This window comes from Bufo gargarizans, chromosome 1, assembly GCF_014858855.1.
Source record: "Bufo gargarizans isolate SCDJY-AF-19 chromosome 1, ASM1485885v1, whole genome shotgun sequence".
NCBI lineage: Eukaryota > Metazoa > Chordata > Amphibia > Anura > Bufonidae > Bufo > Bufo gargarizans.
Window position 1 is genome coordinate 513,097,224 of NC_058080.1, and position 17,784 is coordinate 513,115,007.

Consider the following 17,784-nt stretch of genomic DNA (forward strand, 5'->3'; position numbering starts at 1 on the left):
TTGCACCAATTATATCACACAACCCAAAACATGGGGTTAAACCTTAAATTTAGGATAGTCGGTGAAGACATGTTTAAACCACTCTGTTTTGGCTAACTAATACAAAACACAAATGCAAACTATGATTATAGAACCATTTATGCCAACTTACATACAGCTGTTTCAGGTTTGTTAGTCCTCATCAGTGCAAGGTAGGGGAATTATGGCCCTGCTGCTCTGCGCCGCCAGAGGATGCATTTAATTCATGATTAGGCACAAGCCTCGTCATAAATCATAAATTAAATGTCAGTCCGTGTGGCAGACTAAAATTTTAGCTGGCTTAGATTTCAGACATCATTTACTCCAGTTTCTGCATAAATAATGATAAGTGTGTTACTGCCAAGGGCTCTGCCCATGTCAGACCCCTTTTTTGGAAACCAGTGAGGGTTAGGGTGTTAGGGCGTTAAAGATGGCAGTTGTGACTAAATCTTGGCACAATGGCATTTCAACCGGGTTTTGCGACTTTTTAATGCCTAAGGCAAGGCATATGGGGATGATAATTCTCCACTTATGTCTTCATAGCTTGGTGAAATGCACACATTATTTGACACAGTGAAATATGTGACTATACTCTTTATTATCCATGTATACGTGTTAAAAACTCAACAACAATGTCTATTCCATCTCTAGTACACCCAACATGTAACTGTAGAAATCCCTGGAGATATGTTATTGAAGAGTTAATATTCTTTTTAAAATCTGTGTTTTTTATGTTATATCAACATAATTGCCTTGGAAGAGAAGGCAAAAGCCTGCTCCTTCAGCCTGGCACCTAGCCCTCGAAATGGTTACGCTTCCAGATTCTGTAAATTTTATAGATTTTCCTATTCAGGAGTGGAAATCTTTAGAGTTCTGAATCGGAGCAGTGGGTGACATTAATTAACCTTTAACAGAAGATTGAATTATGTCAGAGAACACCTTAAAAGTCTGCATTAAAAGCATCCATATCCAGTGGTCAGTCACAACTAACCCAAAGTAATGATTAGACATCACTGTTTGTAGAGCAATAATATATGCTGCCCTGTAACATGTGCAAAAATGCAAGTACGGATTTACTAAGCCAGGACAGTAACAGTATACGTTCTGGGAAATTGCTCGGTTCACGCCTAAATAGAAAGTTAAATAACATAAAATAACAATAACTGTATTGATAAATATCAAAAAATCGGGCAGCGGCCCAAATAGAACTGAATCAGGCATAAAGGATATATTGCACTGGTAAAGAAGCATATGTTACCCAGTGATATTGTTCTGCTGGTGTGCCTCAAGCATTCAAGATACACACCTGTGGTGCACCAGGAGGTACTGTTATTGAGATGTTAGGGTTCCTCCTTGTTGGTGTAATACCACTACCCTCACAGATTAGCCAGGTAGTGGGTCCAGGGGAGCACTAAGGACTACTTGTACCCCTGAAGCCAATGCTTTGGAAAACTGGTGCACAGAATGACCCCCTGCTGGAGGTCAGCACCGGTCATTGTGTGTCCCAGTTGCCATCTTTAGCATCGCAGGAGGAACCTCTCTGCAATGCTTTAGCCCTGCACTGATGATGATTACCCTCTCTGCAGCCCTGTGAACCAGATTCAAGCTAAAAATAGAACAGACAGTCGGCCCAGTGTGGGTCTGACTGTAACCCCACACGCTCAACGCATTTCTGCAGTGGGTATAACCCCGCTCGTCATTAGGAGCTTAGGTAAGGAATTGGTGGACTGATGGTGTGTGGTCGGCCAGTAATCGGCACTGTGGAGGCTGTGAGCGCGCCATCCACAGCTCGGCTTTTGAAAGGGAAGCCGCCCCACCCTCTGTGGTGTGTGTCTGCAGTTCAGCCAATCGGGGAAGTAGGCGTGGACATCAGCCACACACCCCAATCTGACTTGCTCATGTCTAGGAAGGAGCTTCAAAGCGAACACTGTCACCATGGATACCAGTGAAGCTCAATTAGAATCCCATATTACTCTAAATTAATGCCGTCCTGCCAGACCAAGACCAATAATGCAGGTACGACAAACTAATAAGGCCACATTCACACTTCCGAAATTCCGGAGTCCATATTCTGGACAAGTTGGACAACCATAGCTTTAATGACCCAAGATAACTGCATTATAGGAATCTATGATGCAATAAGTTTGGGTCATTAAGCCGGTCCAGGATGCGCGTGCAGAATACAGACATGTGTTGCCAGCCTTAGAGTGCATGTATCTTTTCACATGCTGTGCTTTAATTGCATTTTAGTTTTTTCTCTGAAAAATCGTGTAAAAAACTAATATGACCTGAGCATGTGACTTTAGCGTAATAGTGTGGAAACTGAACTATTGCTTTGTTTTTATTCTTTCTCTGTTTCTAATCCCAAATGCTTCTTATTCATTTTCACTAGGGTGCTTTAGTTTCTTTTGTTGCTTTAGGTGGCTCTGTCCCAGATTTTGCTTCTTACTACAGTATGGAGCTCTTTCATCATTTGTCAGTAGTATGTCCATTTACATTGAAAGCATTTTGGTGCATTTTTGGAGTAAAACTAAGCCAACAAATGGGTGCACGATTTATCATCCTGCATACGTCATTATCAGCGCATTGGCGGGGGTCCAAGTCCCAGCCTCTCGGCGATTAGCTGTTTCAGGGAGCCGCTGGGCTCCTGGCATCCCTCCCAAGCACAGTGCCGTATATTGTATTGCGGCTGTGCTTGGCATTGCAGCTCAACCCCATTCTCTTCACTGGGGATGTGCTGCGCCTAGGCCATGTAACAGATGTACAGTGACATCACATGGCCTAGGAAGAAGCCGCTGCACTTACAGAGAGACGGCCTCTTCTAACAGCAGATAGCCCCTTTAAGAGTTTAAAGGCATTCCTAAGTTTAAACCGTCTAAGTATTCGAAAGGATTAGTAAATCTGCCCCAGTTCATTAGTTAACCCTGGAGGTTTCTTACAAGGGTTTGTTTGTAGTATGTAACCATAGCGTTACATAGGTCTGCACTGTTTAATGGATCATTCATAGAAAGCTGTAAAGATGCATTTCCATGTGCCGACTGCGCAGGCAATTATAGGGAAGAAACCCTTTCCTCCCAATAATCGCCTTGTTATCAGTGTAGGTGATGAGCTGCATTTACAATTGCTTGTCCTCATATATATTCATCATTTCTGGGCAGAAGAATTCTGTTTTGGCACACGATCTGCCCAGAAATGATGAATGAGGTGTCTGCATATACAATGATTTTACCCAATGAATGAGCATTTTGCTTGCTCATCAGGTGACGTGCAGCACCTTGACACAGGCAGGTTATCAGGAACGAGCGTCCATACTAATGTTCCTTCCTGATAGTAGGCCCAACTATTGTCCCCAGTATATCCACTTTTAAGGGGTTAGCCAACCCCTATAATGACCCGGGCATTGGGGGGAAGGATTGGATAACCCCTTTAGCTTTCACCTAAGTAACCATACACACAGACAACAGTTCAATCACCTGTACATTTATATTAGTACCCCGACAAAACAAGTGCACTCTTGCAGTTCATCCAATATTCCATTTTATAATATTGCACTTCACTCACATGTGAATATAAGCATGGAACCACACATCTGTGTTTCCAAAGGCTTCTCCTTTCTTCTCTACTCTTCTGGATCATCAGTGTTGGGTTTGTTCTCCCCCTATTCCTTTCCTTGCGTTTTTAGAACATAAAGATAAAAACGTCTATTGCTAACATAGCCATAAGCCTAGACATTCTGCATTATTAATATCCGTTGATCGACATGTTAATGCTGTGTTTTCTCTTTTAGATCATTCTGAATTCTATGCACAAATACCAGCCACGGCTTCACATAGTTAAAGCAGACGAAAACAATGGATTTGGGTCCAAGAACACCGCTTTCTGTACCCATGTTTTCTCAGAGACTGCATTTATAGCTGTAACATCTTACCAAAACCACAAGGTAAAAACTTCTTGCCACTGGCTTGTTTCGCTCACCACAAGTAATATTAACCTGACACTTCGGTGGCAAATTAAATTGGAAACAAATGAAACAGCACTACTGCTGCGAATGCTTCCCTCTGTTGGGAGAAAGCGAGTACTTTGAAACCATGGAACTTAAAATCTTCAATTTCTACTTACAATTAAAACAGTAAAGATTAGTGTCTGGGTAAGCAGTGAAAGGGTTAATGAAAAAAAAGCTCAACCAATGGTCCTTTTCTGAGCTGCCAAGCCTCTCTCAGGCTTATAGACACATTTTACGGGTTTCTGGAAAGAGGCACAGCCAGCCAATGCTTTTTTCTTCTGTAACATCTGTATATAAAGTGAACTATTTTGCCCATGTGGAGAAATGTTAAAAAGAAGAAAGAAATAAAAATATATACAGACCCTTGGAAAGAATTTCATCTTCGCATTTGAAATTAAGGAAGGAGGGGAGAATTATAAAATATCTCACTGTAAACTGCATGGCCTGACAACTGGCCAAAAGAATGCCGCAGATTTTTAGCTTGGAAATGTGTTGTATGTACCGTATTCTCCAGCAAGCTGCAACTTGATTCACACATGTTATCAATTGCGTTTTTGCGAAATTTCGTGAGATTTTTTTAAGCAGTAATATATCGATAAGAAACAATTAAAATATTGATAAAACAATAACAGAGGCTATAAAAGTGGATGTGGAGCCGCTCTATCATTTGACTAGATCTGGCTGCTAAGGGTATTACCTAAGTAGCCCCCTGGTCTTTACACCTTAAGGCCTAGTTCACACAAACGTTTTTTTTGCGAGTGTACGGGCCGTTTTTTTTGTGTTCCGTATACGGTCCGTATACGGAACCATTCATTTAAAAAAAAAACGGAAAGTGTTCCGTATGCATTCCGTTTCCGTATTTCCGTTTTTCTGTTGAAAGATAGAACATGTCCTATATTTGGCCGCAAATCATGTTCCGTGGCTCCTTTAAAGTCAATGGGTCCGCAAAAAAATGGAACACATACGGAAATGCATCCGTATGTCGTCCGTATCTGTTCCGTTTTTGCTGAACCATCTATTGAAAATGTTATGCCCAGCCCAATTTTTTCTATGTAATTACTGTATACTATATATGCCATACGGAAAAACGGAAGGGAAAAATGGAACAGAAACGGAAACACAACGGAACTCAAAAATGGAACAACGGATCCGTGAAAAACGGACCGCAAAAAACTATAAAAGCCATACGTTCGTGTGAACTAGGCCTAACCCCTGTAAAATGATCTAGACTCCACTGCCTGGGAACCACAAGGCTGATGCCTCGTTGAGTAGTCTCTGTTCAAGTGACTACTGACCCATTGGGCGTCAAGAGACACCAGTGCGGAGGCACCGAGGGATCAGGCAAAAGAATGGTCAGGGCAGGCAGAGTATGTGCAATCCAATAAACAGAATGAGGTGCCCAATATATATGTGTTCTCACTTTTCATCTATTTAGAGTCCTTAGTCTGTGAATATAATACTCTGTTCTAGCATTTTTACGCTAAAGCAGGGGTTCTGACTTCAAAATCTTAAGTTCCTGATTTCTGCATTACTTTAATACTTCAATAAGAGTAACACTATCAGTAATCACCACATGAAGATGAATGTCCCACATCTAGGACCCCATCTATCAGGAGAGCAAGGGGTCCCATGAGCTCCATTCCACTAGATGAGGAGGACAATGCATCCAGGCAAAGATTGCATGGAGGTGGCTATGCCTGGATAAGCCATAAGTAGGTCCCCCATGTATGATGTATTCTGTGGATATGCCATAAATATCTATGGTGGGAAAGCTCCTTTAACTTGAACCTATCATATTAAGCATGATGTCTGATCTACAGGCATCCTATAGAGCAGAAGGAGCTGGGAAGAAGAAAATATACTTTTGTGGAAAGATTCAGTAAAACTTGCAATCTATTCATTTAAATTCCTGCTCTTTCTATACTTAGAGGTCCAATTGATTGCCAGTATACCCTATATATGCATATAGAAATACCTGTTACTCACAAAGTAGGACCAACCATTGAACTCCTAAGGATAAAGAAAGCAGGGATATAAATGAATAACATGCAAGTACGACTAAGCGTTTTCTCACAAAACTGTATATCAACCTGCTCATCTCTCTGTAACATGCTGCATAGAATTCCCAAGACAACAGCTTCCATTTAAATACTATACTGCCTAAACTTCCACAATGCAACATTCTGATTACAGTTATATCTTACAACAGATAACCCAGTTAAAGATTGAAAACAACCCATTTGCCAAGGGATTTCGAGGAAGTGATGATATGGAGCTGCATCGTATGTCCAGGATGCAAAGGTATGCATTCATTATATCTTCTTTAGTTTAAAGAATGACAAAAAGTCAGGAGTGGATTCAGGATCTAAATCTAGGTTTTGAGGAGTAAAAAGCAGCATATTTTGCTTTGTTTGGTCATGCACCTTTTCACTCCCATGAAAACCACACCATCAACACAAGAAGAAAAATACAATTGGAACACAGAAACACCATCCTCACAGGCAGGTATAGAAGTATATTGCTGTTTTGGTTTGCTAGACATGTATGCTACCATGATATAAAACTACTGCCATAAACGGGCTAAATACCATGTCTCTACCAGAAGGTCTATAAAATATTATCACCATATACACTGTATAAGAGAATGTAGTATTGATTAGATAGTGTCACAGACAAAATACATAAGTGTCAAACCAGGTGACTCACAGGTGATATATTCTCCAATTGAGGTCTTTGGCTTTCCTTTTTATCTCCATCCAACCCAGACCACCATGTTAATGTTTCTCCTTCTCCATGACTGCAAAGACACCTCACTTCTACAGCTCATCCTGACTCTGTGTAGCAACACAAAACATGTAGAACCCAGACTAGATGCCTAAATAAATTCAGACTTCTATATTAATTCAGATCCCAGCTTCTGTTTGTTTACTTTATGTACCACACAATATGAAAAACAAAAATATTTGATTTAAAAAATCCCAATTTTACCTAATATACCTTGCACGAAAAGTTAAAGGAAATGCAAAGTTAAAAAGAACCTTAAACTAAAAATTAAAAAAACGAAACCACTTCATCAACAAACCTATATGGCCAGGACCATTCTGCATTAACTGGATGCAAGGTTTTTCATTGAAGTCAATAGGGAAAATCTGATTGGTTGTTTGTGGCTCCACCCACTTTTTTAGAGTCCCCAAAATGTGACAGAAATTTTCAGGTTGACCCCATGACTATGTGACCGGGGGTAGTCATTGGTGTCATACGCACATGTAATAATGTATCCATATAACGATTATGTTATTCCACATCCAAATAATTTTGTCAGTGATTTTTGTCTACCCAGCCCCACCCATATCTGCTCTTACTTACACATTAAAAATTTCTGTATGCAGGTTTAAAACTTTAGCTCCATATAAATGTCCAAAATAAGAGTTAAGAGCAAATAAAATTTGTGTTTTCTAGCATTTGAACAAAAAGTATACATATTTAGTATACTGTAGATGGGTATACATTTCTGTGCATAAACTAAAAATATATAAGTACAAAAACATAAAATTTGGAAGGAACCCTGTAAAACTAAAAGATACTGGTTATTTTCTGGTACCACATTAAAGCAGCATTTGTGCCATAAGAAAAATATAAAAATAAAGTGTGACATTTGAATTCAATGTTTTATGTAATTCCAAAAGGTAAAATTCTCCTGTGGGCATTTACATGTTGAATGAGTCATTAGTCCTTAAATGGTTATAGGGTTGTGTAACAGCGGCTGTTGTGTGCCACTGTGCTCCTGCTTACCGCCACGGTCACAGGCGCCGTGTTCAGCAGTGATCTGTCTGTGTGGGTGCTGTTGTTCTGGGATCCACTCCACAGTTTGCTCTCAGCCCTGGCCACAGCATGCTTGCTGCTTGTTCCTGCAGCACTTCCTTAAGGGCTGGCGCGCATCACTTCCTGGGCTTTATGGATTTGGTCATGTGACCTCGCTGACTTATCATAGCCCTCCTGTGCATATATAAGTGGCTCAACCCCCTTCCCAGATGCCTCAGTGTCAAGGTCCCTGTGTCCTGCTAAGGTTCCTGTTTTCAGCTTGTGTTCTTGTGTTCCTGACTCGTATCTGTATTCCTCGACTCTGCTACCCGTTATATCCCTACCTGCTTGCCTTGACTCTCCTGTCGCCAACCCAGATTGCCTGACCTGTACCTGTGCCGCCTGCCCTGACCTTTTGCCTCTCTGACTACGCCTCTGCCTCATCCTTTGGTCCTGCACCTCTGGTACCTTTCTCAGGTACCTCCTGGTCCGCCTGAACCAGCTGCCTCGTGTGTCTATCTTCCTCAAGAGGTAGCGACCCGGTGTTCCCCTCGGGAAAGTCTATCCCCACCATCAGGGGTACTGTGAAGATCCAGGGGTTTACTTAGACAACACACTCAGAGGAGGTAGGACACGTGGCACAGTGGGTTCACACCCGCTGGTTCGTGACAGTTTGTCTCAAAATAAAACACTTTTCTAAATGAAAGCTGGACCAGTGATTAGCATCTAGCTCCAAGTGATCTGCTGTTATCAGAAGGGGAAGTAATATCCAGCTATTCCTTTCCAGTGGATGGCTCATAAATGTAGGTCCTTATAGAACAAGTCCTTTGAGTATAGTGAATTTACAGTCATGTCCTAAAGTTTTGAGACCAACACAAATTATGGTTGTAACAAAGTTTGCTGCTTCAGTTTTTATAGTGGCAATTTGCATTAACTCTAGATGTTATAAACAGTGATCAGAAGAATTGCAATTAACTGGAATGTCATTCCTTGTCATAAAAATTAATTTAAATCACAAAAAAACATTTCCACTGCATTTCAGCCCTGACAAAAAAGACCTGCTAACACCATTGATCATTCAGTGATATTTTCGTTAGCTCAGGAGAAAGTGGTGACAAAGACAAGCCAACTGATATCAGTTTGTCATGCTGATTGAATTAGGGGAACAGAGTGGTTGCTGCTTGTAAGATTGCACCTAAATCAACACTTTATTGGATCATCAAAAACTACAAGGAGAGATGTTTAATTCATGGCGCTCAAGAAAGTCTAGCAAGTGCCCGGACTATGTCCTACAGTGATATGCTATGGGATCGGGTGATCACCAGTGTAGAGCTTGCTCAGGAATGGCAGCAGGAGGCAGGTGTGACTGCAGGGAGGTTAGGGCTTTTGGAGGATGGCCTGGTGTCAACATGGGAAACAAAAAAAACACTTCTCTCCAAGAAAAAACATCAAGAACAGGCTGACATTCAGGAAGTACAGGGATTAGACTGCAGGGGACTGGTGTAAAGTTATTTTCTCTGATGAAGCCCCGTTCAGACTGGTTGGAGAAATCTGGAAAACAATTGAAGAAGAAAAGGTGAGTGCTACCATGAGTCCCGTGTCATACCAACACTAAAGCATCCTGAAACCATATGTGAAGTTGCTTCTCATCCAAGGGAGTGGGCTCACCCACAAGTTTGCCTAAGAACACTGCCATGAATATGGAATGGTATCAAAACATCCTCCAAGAGAAGTTCCTCTGATCCAGGAGCAAAATCACATGACAAAAATGATAACCAAGTGGCTCAGTGAACAAAACATTGCAATGTTGGTTCCCTGGCTGGAAAACTCCCCAAATCACAAACAAAAATACAGAAATTGTGATAAATGCCAAGCACTGATTAGTCAAGAATGGGTTGCCATCAATCAAAATTTGGCCCAGAAGCTGAGATCTAGAATGGCAGGGCGAATTGCTGAAGTCTTTAAAAAGAAGGGTCAACACTGTAAAATATTAAGGGGGAGATTTTTGTTAGATGTTTTAATGGTAAACTGAAGTACATTTATAAGCATTTCTTAGTTTTTTTTTCACTTTATTGGCAAATAGATCAAGTATAAGCAACCAATCATAGTCCACATTTCTTTTTCCAAAGGAACTGTGAAAAATCAGTCAGTTCTACTTTACACCAGCTTGATAAATCCCCCTGAGTCTTTGCATATACTTGATCTATTTGCCAATAAAGTGAAAAAAATTGACAGGTCAGAACTGGAGCACTTTGTGCCAATTTTCAAACTGTATTTCATACTAACACTTGACATGTAGCATAGGGTAAAAGGCTTTTCAATAAATATGTTTCAAAATATAATTCAAATGCATAATTCTACAATATTTTCCTAAATAAATCTGCCCTACAGTGAGGGCCTTATTTACAGCTCACACTGCCCTAGGCACTAAGACTGAATACAGTTGGAAATAAAAGCCTATTTATACTGCCCAATTATTGTCGTGGCATTGTCAATAATAGTTGCCCAGTGTTAATCAGAGAGATCAATAATAAATAATGAAATGATTGTGCTTCCATTAAAAATTATCATTAAAGAAAGCATAATAAATAAATGTAAACATTATCACCATATAGTAACTAAATAATACTACAATAAAACAACTAAATGCCACCATAACATGACCATATAACACCACAATACTGTGACTGAATCACCACCTACAATAACCCAATAATATTCTGTGACAAAAATAAAAAATATATGAAATATATGAAAAAACTAAAACAAGAATAGTGTTCATGGAAGAACACCACGAAAGAAGCTGCTGCTGTAAAAAAAAAAATAGTTTTCCCAAGGCCACCTGAATGTTTCACAATGCTGTGAAAATGTCCTATGGGCAGATGAGATAAAAATGAAACTTTCTAGCCCAAATGCACAACACTGTGTTTGCAGGAAGAAGATTACTGCACACAAACTCCAAAATCTCATCATCTCATCAACTGTGAAGCATGTTGAAGGAATCATCATGGTTCAGGGTGGGTTTGCTTCCAAGGGGCCCGAGAACCTTGCAGTCATTGAGGGAGCATTAAGGAACAATGAAAGGACAATAAATAAGGTGGATCCAAATAATTTACAAGAAAATGTAAAGTCAGCAGTCCATGACCTCAAGCTGAAGAGACATTGGGAGATGCAACAACACAATGACCCAAAGCACACAAGTAAATCAACTAAAGAGTGATTGAAAAAGAAGATTTATGTTTTGGAAGAGTCCTGATCTTAACCCTATCTAGATGCTATGGATGGCATGGCATGCCCTGCAGAGAGCTGTGCATGCAGGGCATCCCTGAAGTATTGGCAAGCCGAAACACATTGCATGGGGGAATTAACCAAAATTCCTTCTCAACATTGTGCAAATCTGATTTGCAGCTACAAGAAATGTTTGGTGGAAGTGATTTGCTGATGAAGAGGAAACTACAGGTTAACTTACCTTTCCTCTCGGCAATGTGGATGTTTACTACAATAAAAGACTACTACAATAAAATACAACATTTTATTACTAATCAATGTGAAAATCCCAGTGGTTCTAAAGGGTTTATTTACTTTTTCATTCGATTTTAGATGACAGCACCATCTTATTTTATGTGACTGGCTGTTTCAGTATTAGTTGGATAAATTCTATAGGATTACTTTTACTTTTTTTAGCTCCCTTGGTCTGTTATGCTATGGATTGTGGTGTTTTACCATTGTAGTCTATGGTAACATTATAATGTTCCTATTAAGCCCTGCCTGGGGCATCTGAGGAGTTAAATGACCAAGATGGTAGATATCTCAGATACCAGTTGCTGTGACTGTCGGCCTACGCTGTATATAGAGTGGCCTCAGCTCGCTTCACATGTACGTCATGTGAAGCGAGTGTGTTATAGGGTTAAAAGACCAAATGAGCAGTCTGCTTTCTACAAAGTTCTGTATTAATTATACAAGTAACAGAATGGACAATTGATCCTTCAGGGAGAACATGTGAACAAAAATAAAAGCAAGGCTTTCCACCATACAGCAATGTTTGGTGACTGACGGTTGACAGATACATTTCAGTAACTTACATATGCTTAGCTTTTTCAACCACAAAAAAACATGTTCTAGAACCAATTAAAAAATGTTGGAATAAACCTTTTGATCTGCAATTTAGACTAAATTAAGGCTTGCTGTGCAAATTCTCCTTGAATTATATGTTATTTTATTATTTTATGTTTTTTCTGCAGCAAGGAGTATCCTGTTGTTCCAAGGAGCACTGTGCGACAAAAGGTTTCATCTAACCACAGCCCATTCCCCTCTGAATCACGCAATATAACTAGTTCCTCAAACCTCAGTTCCCAGTTTCAGTGTGAGAATGGTGTAAGCAGCACCTCTCAGGACTTAATGCCTCCTTCTAACTCATATTCTTCCTTGCCGCATGAGCCTGGACCTATATACCACTGTACAAAAAGAAAAGGTAAGTGGACATGATTAGTGATTAAAAGAAGAGAGCCACATTAAAGATGTATGCTGTTATTTTTCTAACTTGAGTGAAGGAGTAGTAAAAAAAAGTTCATTTTAAACCTGTTACGATGTGTGTTAACTATAAATTATAAGTGAATAAAAGTGTTACAGGCACTGGATGTGGACCCTCTGTAACAACTAACCAGTTTGACTTTGGGCCAACTCTAAGGGCACTATCTTTGCAATCCCCTGGTTTTCACCCTTTAAACCTATACAGGGATCTGACCTTCTCCACAGGGGACACATCAGGTCACTACTTTCAGATCATCCTGGTGTCGTTGGCAGCTGACCCACAGCTGTCAGAGACAAGGGTGCGATGCACTGAGCTTTCAGGCAATATATGCAGTCCAGTATTAGACTGAGGTTGTGGCAAGCAGCATACAATAAATCTCAAAAACAAGTCTGATGTCAGGACAGGTGGCAATGGGGCAATACAAGAAACAAGCAAAGGTCAGTTGACAGGCCGGAGTTCAGTACACAGGTAGTAAAACAGAGAATAATACCTTTGCTGGTAACTAGAGATTAGGTAACCTAAAGCTCACCGACTGGGGAGGGCACCTTAAACACACATGGTCAAACAGCCATTGACTGGGAAAGGCATTGGATGCTCACATGCTGGCCTTTTAAGAGGCTATGAGTGAGCTTGTGTGTACTCTATGGAATAGGCTTGAGTGCCTTAGGACCAGACATGCAGGCTGCGGCCTGCAGAACACTCTGGCAACGGAACCACTGGAGATGGAGGAAGAGGGCTGGACAGTGGAGGGTGGCTCACAGGAAGGAATGCAGCGGCAGGCACTGGGCACCAGTGCAACAGTAGGAAACTTTGTAATATATCTTATTAGCAAAAAATGCATCTTCTTCTCCCCATGACTCCTGCACTGATCATTTACTCTCAATTCGCTACTAAAATCCATCTTGAGAGATATGACAAATTATCAGCTCACTGACTTATCAGGTTACATGCTGCCCTTAAAAAGTTTATGGAGAGTTGAAGGGGAGGAGTAAGCAGCTGCAGAGTGAGAGACAGACATTGAGACATAATCAGGGGCTGCTACTAGCTCTAGTAAGTTTTCTGTCCCACCCCAGTGTTGGATTCACAGCTAAACTGCTCAGGGCTGGTGTATAATGTCACGCATGCTGCTGCAGCTTATGAGGGGGTGCTATAGAAAGAATCTGTGCACTGTGTATGGGAGACATCACAGCAGCTAGTCACCATCCTGATGGAGCTGAGCTAATGGAAAATTGACAATTAGAGATGGAGCCTACAGCGGGTAACCAAGTGACATAGAGTAAAACTTCATTGATCACTAAGTGATTTTTTTCCCTTTTTTGGTGGGATTGGGGATAGGGTTTAAAATTAATTTTTCATTGTGATATATTGTTAAAATGTTTAATAGATTATTTAAAAATTGAGAATACCACAGGGCAGAGAGTAAAACTTCATTGAATCAATTCAAGTGGTTTTCCATACTTTGTTATGTGATTGGCTGGTTCTGATGACCTGCACCCTCACTTATCAACTGTTCTGCACTAGTTCCAATGCTAACTTCCAAACTACACTGCTCTGTCCATTTCTGTAGTGGATGGAGCTGGATCGGGGTAAAGGGGAGTAGCACTGCAGTAACCAGCTCAGTCCACTATACATAAAATACAAAGTTGTAGATCCGATGCTGACTTCTGGCATTGGAGCTACTGCAGAACACCTGATCAGCGTGTTGGAACCCCGCCGATCAAATATTGATGGCCTTTCCTTAGGACAGGCCATCAATATTAAACTGCCAGAAAATCCCTTTAAGAATATGTGAGGAACAAATCAGCACCACGCCTTCCCCTTCTATAAATCTCATGGCTGTATTGTATCTTGCATATGATATGCAGTATTCCGACTCAGGTAAGATCATCTCTTAATGTAGTCTCATAAGCATTAAACGGAAAATGTTTTATGTTTAGCATATCTGCTAATATGTTTAATGACAATTAATCATCATCATAGATTTTGTGTATTATGCGTGATAAATATATGCTCTCTTTAAGAAACCTTTATTTTCTCCTCTGCAGCGAGTGAAGAGTCAGCTGAACATACTTATAAGAAGCCCTATATGGATACATCTCCTAGTGAGGAAGACCCATATTACAGGTCTGGGTACTCGCAGCCATCCTCCTCCTCTTCATCTTCAACATCCTTTCGCACAGATTCTGCCCAACGCCAGGCCTGTATGTACGCTAATTCAACACCTGCCACAGAACAAGTTACAGGCATAGAAGACATTTCTTGTAATAGTTGGTCGAGTGTACCATCCTATGGCAGCTGTACTGTGGGAGGAGGGATGCAATCCATGGAACGACTGCCCTATCAGCACTTCTCTGCTCACTTCACCTCCAGCTCACTCATGCCCAGACTGGGTAACCATGCTGGTACACAATCTGCCGAAACCCACACTATGTTTCAACATCAACCTTCTCACCAGGCCATTGTGAGGCAAGTTGCTCCACAGTCTGGATTACAACAGGCCTCGTCACTTCAGTCCTCTGACTTCCTTTACCCACATGGTGTTCCACGGACCCTATCCCCACATCAGTACCACTCTGTCCATGGGGTGGGCATGGTGCCAGACTGGAATGAGAACAGCTAACAAAGCAGGCATGAGACAAATGTGTTGGGTAAAGTCTAAGCAAAGTGTCTCTAGGACTGCACAAAGTGGACATATGTCGAAAGGACAAGAATTGTACTATGAGCTGTTATTCCTTGAACACCTCAAAACAAACAAACATTCACCTTGGTCTTTCACTTTCTCCCTATTTCTTATGACACCAGAATCACAAATAGGACAGAAAGGAATGTTGGATGGCCGATATGTTGGTGGAAAAAATAAGTCTGTTGGAAAGAGCCTATGGAAAGGCTTTGCACTTCACATAGCAGGCTGCACCATGATGGTGCCCACATATGTAAGAAAGAAAGTAAAAAAAACTCATGCACTTCATGAATTCACCTGCATGCCTCTGCCATAAATAATTGGTGTTTGCAGTGTCTTACACTGTGTGATATTGGAGGCTGGAACTATGGGTTTAGAAACGTCAGCAAAAAAGTGGACACAGCAAGGTTGTGTTAGAGAGCGGCAATGATTCCATCATGCATCTATGCCTTGCAGGATATTCTAGTGTTGTAATTTTATTTTTTATTTTTTTAAAGGGGGGGTACGGGCTAATACATTTACAAATCCACACATAAATGTACACACAGCCTAAAGTGTATGTGTACAAGATGTGATATTTAACACAACACAAAACCATTTTTTTCAAACCATAACACATCCAAATAGCCCAAGTCTATTCAGCTTCAGGTTTTAATTTTTTTTTTATTTGTGGTCATCCTTGGTACAACATTTATACATTTCACCCAGATCCTACCCCTTTTGTTTTCAAGTACAACGTTACAAAAGCATCTCCCTTGACCAATACATTTTGTTATTGAAACACTCTTAAAAGAATGGGTCTACTAAAGCATGTTTATCACTGAGTGATTTTTAAGGTTGCAGTGATAAATTTGAGCTACTTCCCAGCAATCTTGTTGCCATTCTAACCTCCTGTCATGCCTGGGCTTTGGGTCCGTGCCCTCTCCAGAAACACGCTGTGTTCCGTTTGTTAACTGTTGTGTTTTGATATTGTTATATAATAAAAGATAATATATTTTTTCTGCTTCATCTTTTTGGGAAAATTTCTTACACACATTTCTATTATGCAAAAACTATTTATTAGGCCTCTTTCACATTTGCGTTGTCCGGATCCGGGGTGTACTCCACTTGCCTGAGGTACACGCCGGATCCGGAAAAACGCAAGTGTACTGAAAGCATTTGAAGACGGATCCGTCTTCAAAATGCTTTCAGTGTTACTATGGCAGCCAGGACGCAATTAAAGTCCTGGTTGCCATAGTAGGAGCGGGGAGCGGGGGAGCGGCATACTTACAGTCCGCGCGGCTCCCGGGGCGTTCCAGAATGACGTCAGAGTGCCCCATGCGCATGGATGACGTGCCATGCGATCACGTGATCCATGCGCCTGGGGCGCCCTGACGTCACTCTGGAGCGCCTCGGGAGCCGCACGGACGGTAAGTATGCTGCTCCCCCGCTCCCCACTACACTTTACCGTGGCTGCCAGGACTTTAGTGTCCCGGCAGCCATGGTAACCATTGAGAAAAAGCTAAACGTTGTATCCGGCAATGCGCCGAAACAACGTTTAGCTTAAGGCCGGATCCGGATCAATGCCTTTCAATAGGCATTCATTCCGGATCCGGCCTTGCGGCAAGTGTTCAGGATTTTTGGCTGGAGCAAAAAGCGCAGCATGCTGCGGTATTTTCTCCAGCCAAAAAACGTTCCGTTCCGGAACTGAAGACATCCTGATGCATCCTGAACGGATTTCACTCCATTCAGAATGCATTAGGATACTTCCGGCATAGAGCCCCGACGACGGAACTCTATGCCGGAAGACAAGAACTCAGCACAGAACGTGTCATAAATGCCCGATTGGTGCAGGTCTCATCAATATGACCTTCATCAGGATGGGGGATTCTATGACATCAATCAGTGCAGAGGTGGCTATGCTTGTGTGTGCAGCTCTCCATTTTTGTCTATGGGAGTTATTGAAAGAGCTAAGCATTGACTGGAATCCTAAGGTTGAGATGCCAGAGGTAGGACCCTCACCTATTAAGATTTTATGACATATCTTGACGAGAAAGTAGGCAATATTCTAAAAAGCATGTTTGACTACAGGTTTGTTTTAAATTGTAAAAAAACACACTCAATTAGATTTGCCCTTTATTAAGTAGCCGAGCAAGTTACAGACAAGAGTTAGTACTGAAATGTGGATATGGGATCTTTATCTTAGAGGGCGCAAAAAGTATTTTTTAAGAGGAGACATAAGAAATTTTTGTTGTTACAAATGCATTTTTCATAGAAAACCACATTCCACTAACATAGCTGACAGCAACTATTTCTAGACCAAGGAGTTAAGTAATCATCACTCCTGATTGCCTCAAGATTTTTGTGACTGAGCATGCATGGATAGGCAACGAAAGAAACAAGAAACCACAGCTATCTCTCAGGGGGGTACTTAGGAAGAAAGGCGGCAATGGATCTGCCAACATGAGCCAAGAATCAGGAAACCTGGAATTTGTTCCAGACCTTATTTATGTGGTTATCACAAGGTAAAGACCCCAGTTATATGGAGGTCCCCCAACCCCTCCCTAGTTTGGTGCAACCACAGGATTTAATCGAAAAGAGTTGTGAGAGAAAATTAGATGCTATGAAGTGTGCGTAAAAATATATTGCATAAAATTGCACACAGTGGCACGGGATGCATGTCTACAAAGAGATTAGCCAGTAGCAAATGCATCTGGAAGGTTAAAGGCTTAATCAGGATGCAGCACCTTAGACTTAGGCTCTATTCAGACG

At 41.2% G+C, this 17,784-nt stretch overlaps 1 protein-coding gene across 10 annotated transcripts in view; it reads left to right on the top strand.

The window, feature by feature from the left end:
• Positions 1–16,030, top strand: part of TBX5 (T-box transcription factor 5) — a 102,364-nt gene extending 86,334 nt beyond the window's left edge. For all 10 annotated transcript variants that reach the window (XM_044275311.1, XM_044275310.1, XM_044275314.1 and 7 more), the window contains 4 exons: positions 3,806–3,958; positions 6,231–6,322; positions 12,064–12,293; positions 14,399–16,030. In XM_044275311.1, coding sequence (XP_044131246.1) covers positions 3,806–3,958; positions 6,231–6,322; positions 12,064–12,293; positions 14,399–14,973 — 1,050 coding nt within the window. In that variant the 3' untranslated portion in view covers positions 14,974–16,030. The remainder of the gene's footprint in view (positions 1–3,805; positions 3,959–6,230; positions 6,323–12,063; positions 12,294–14,398) is intronic.
• Positions 16,031–17,784: the final 1,754 nt, after the last annotated feature.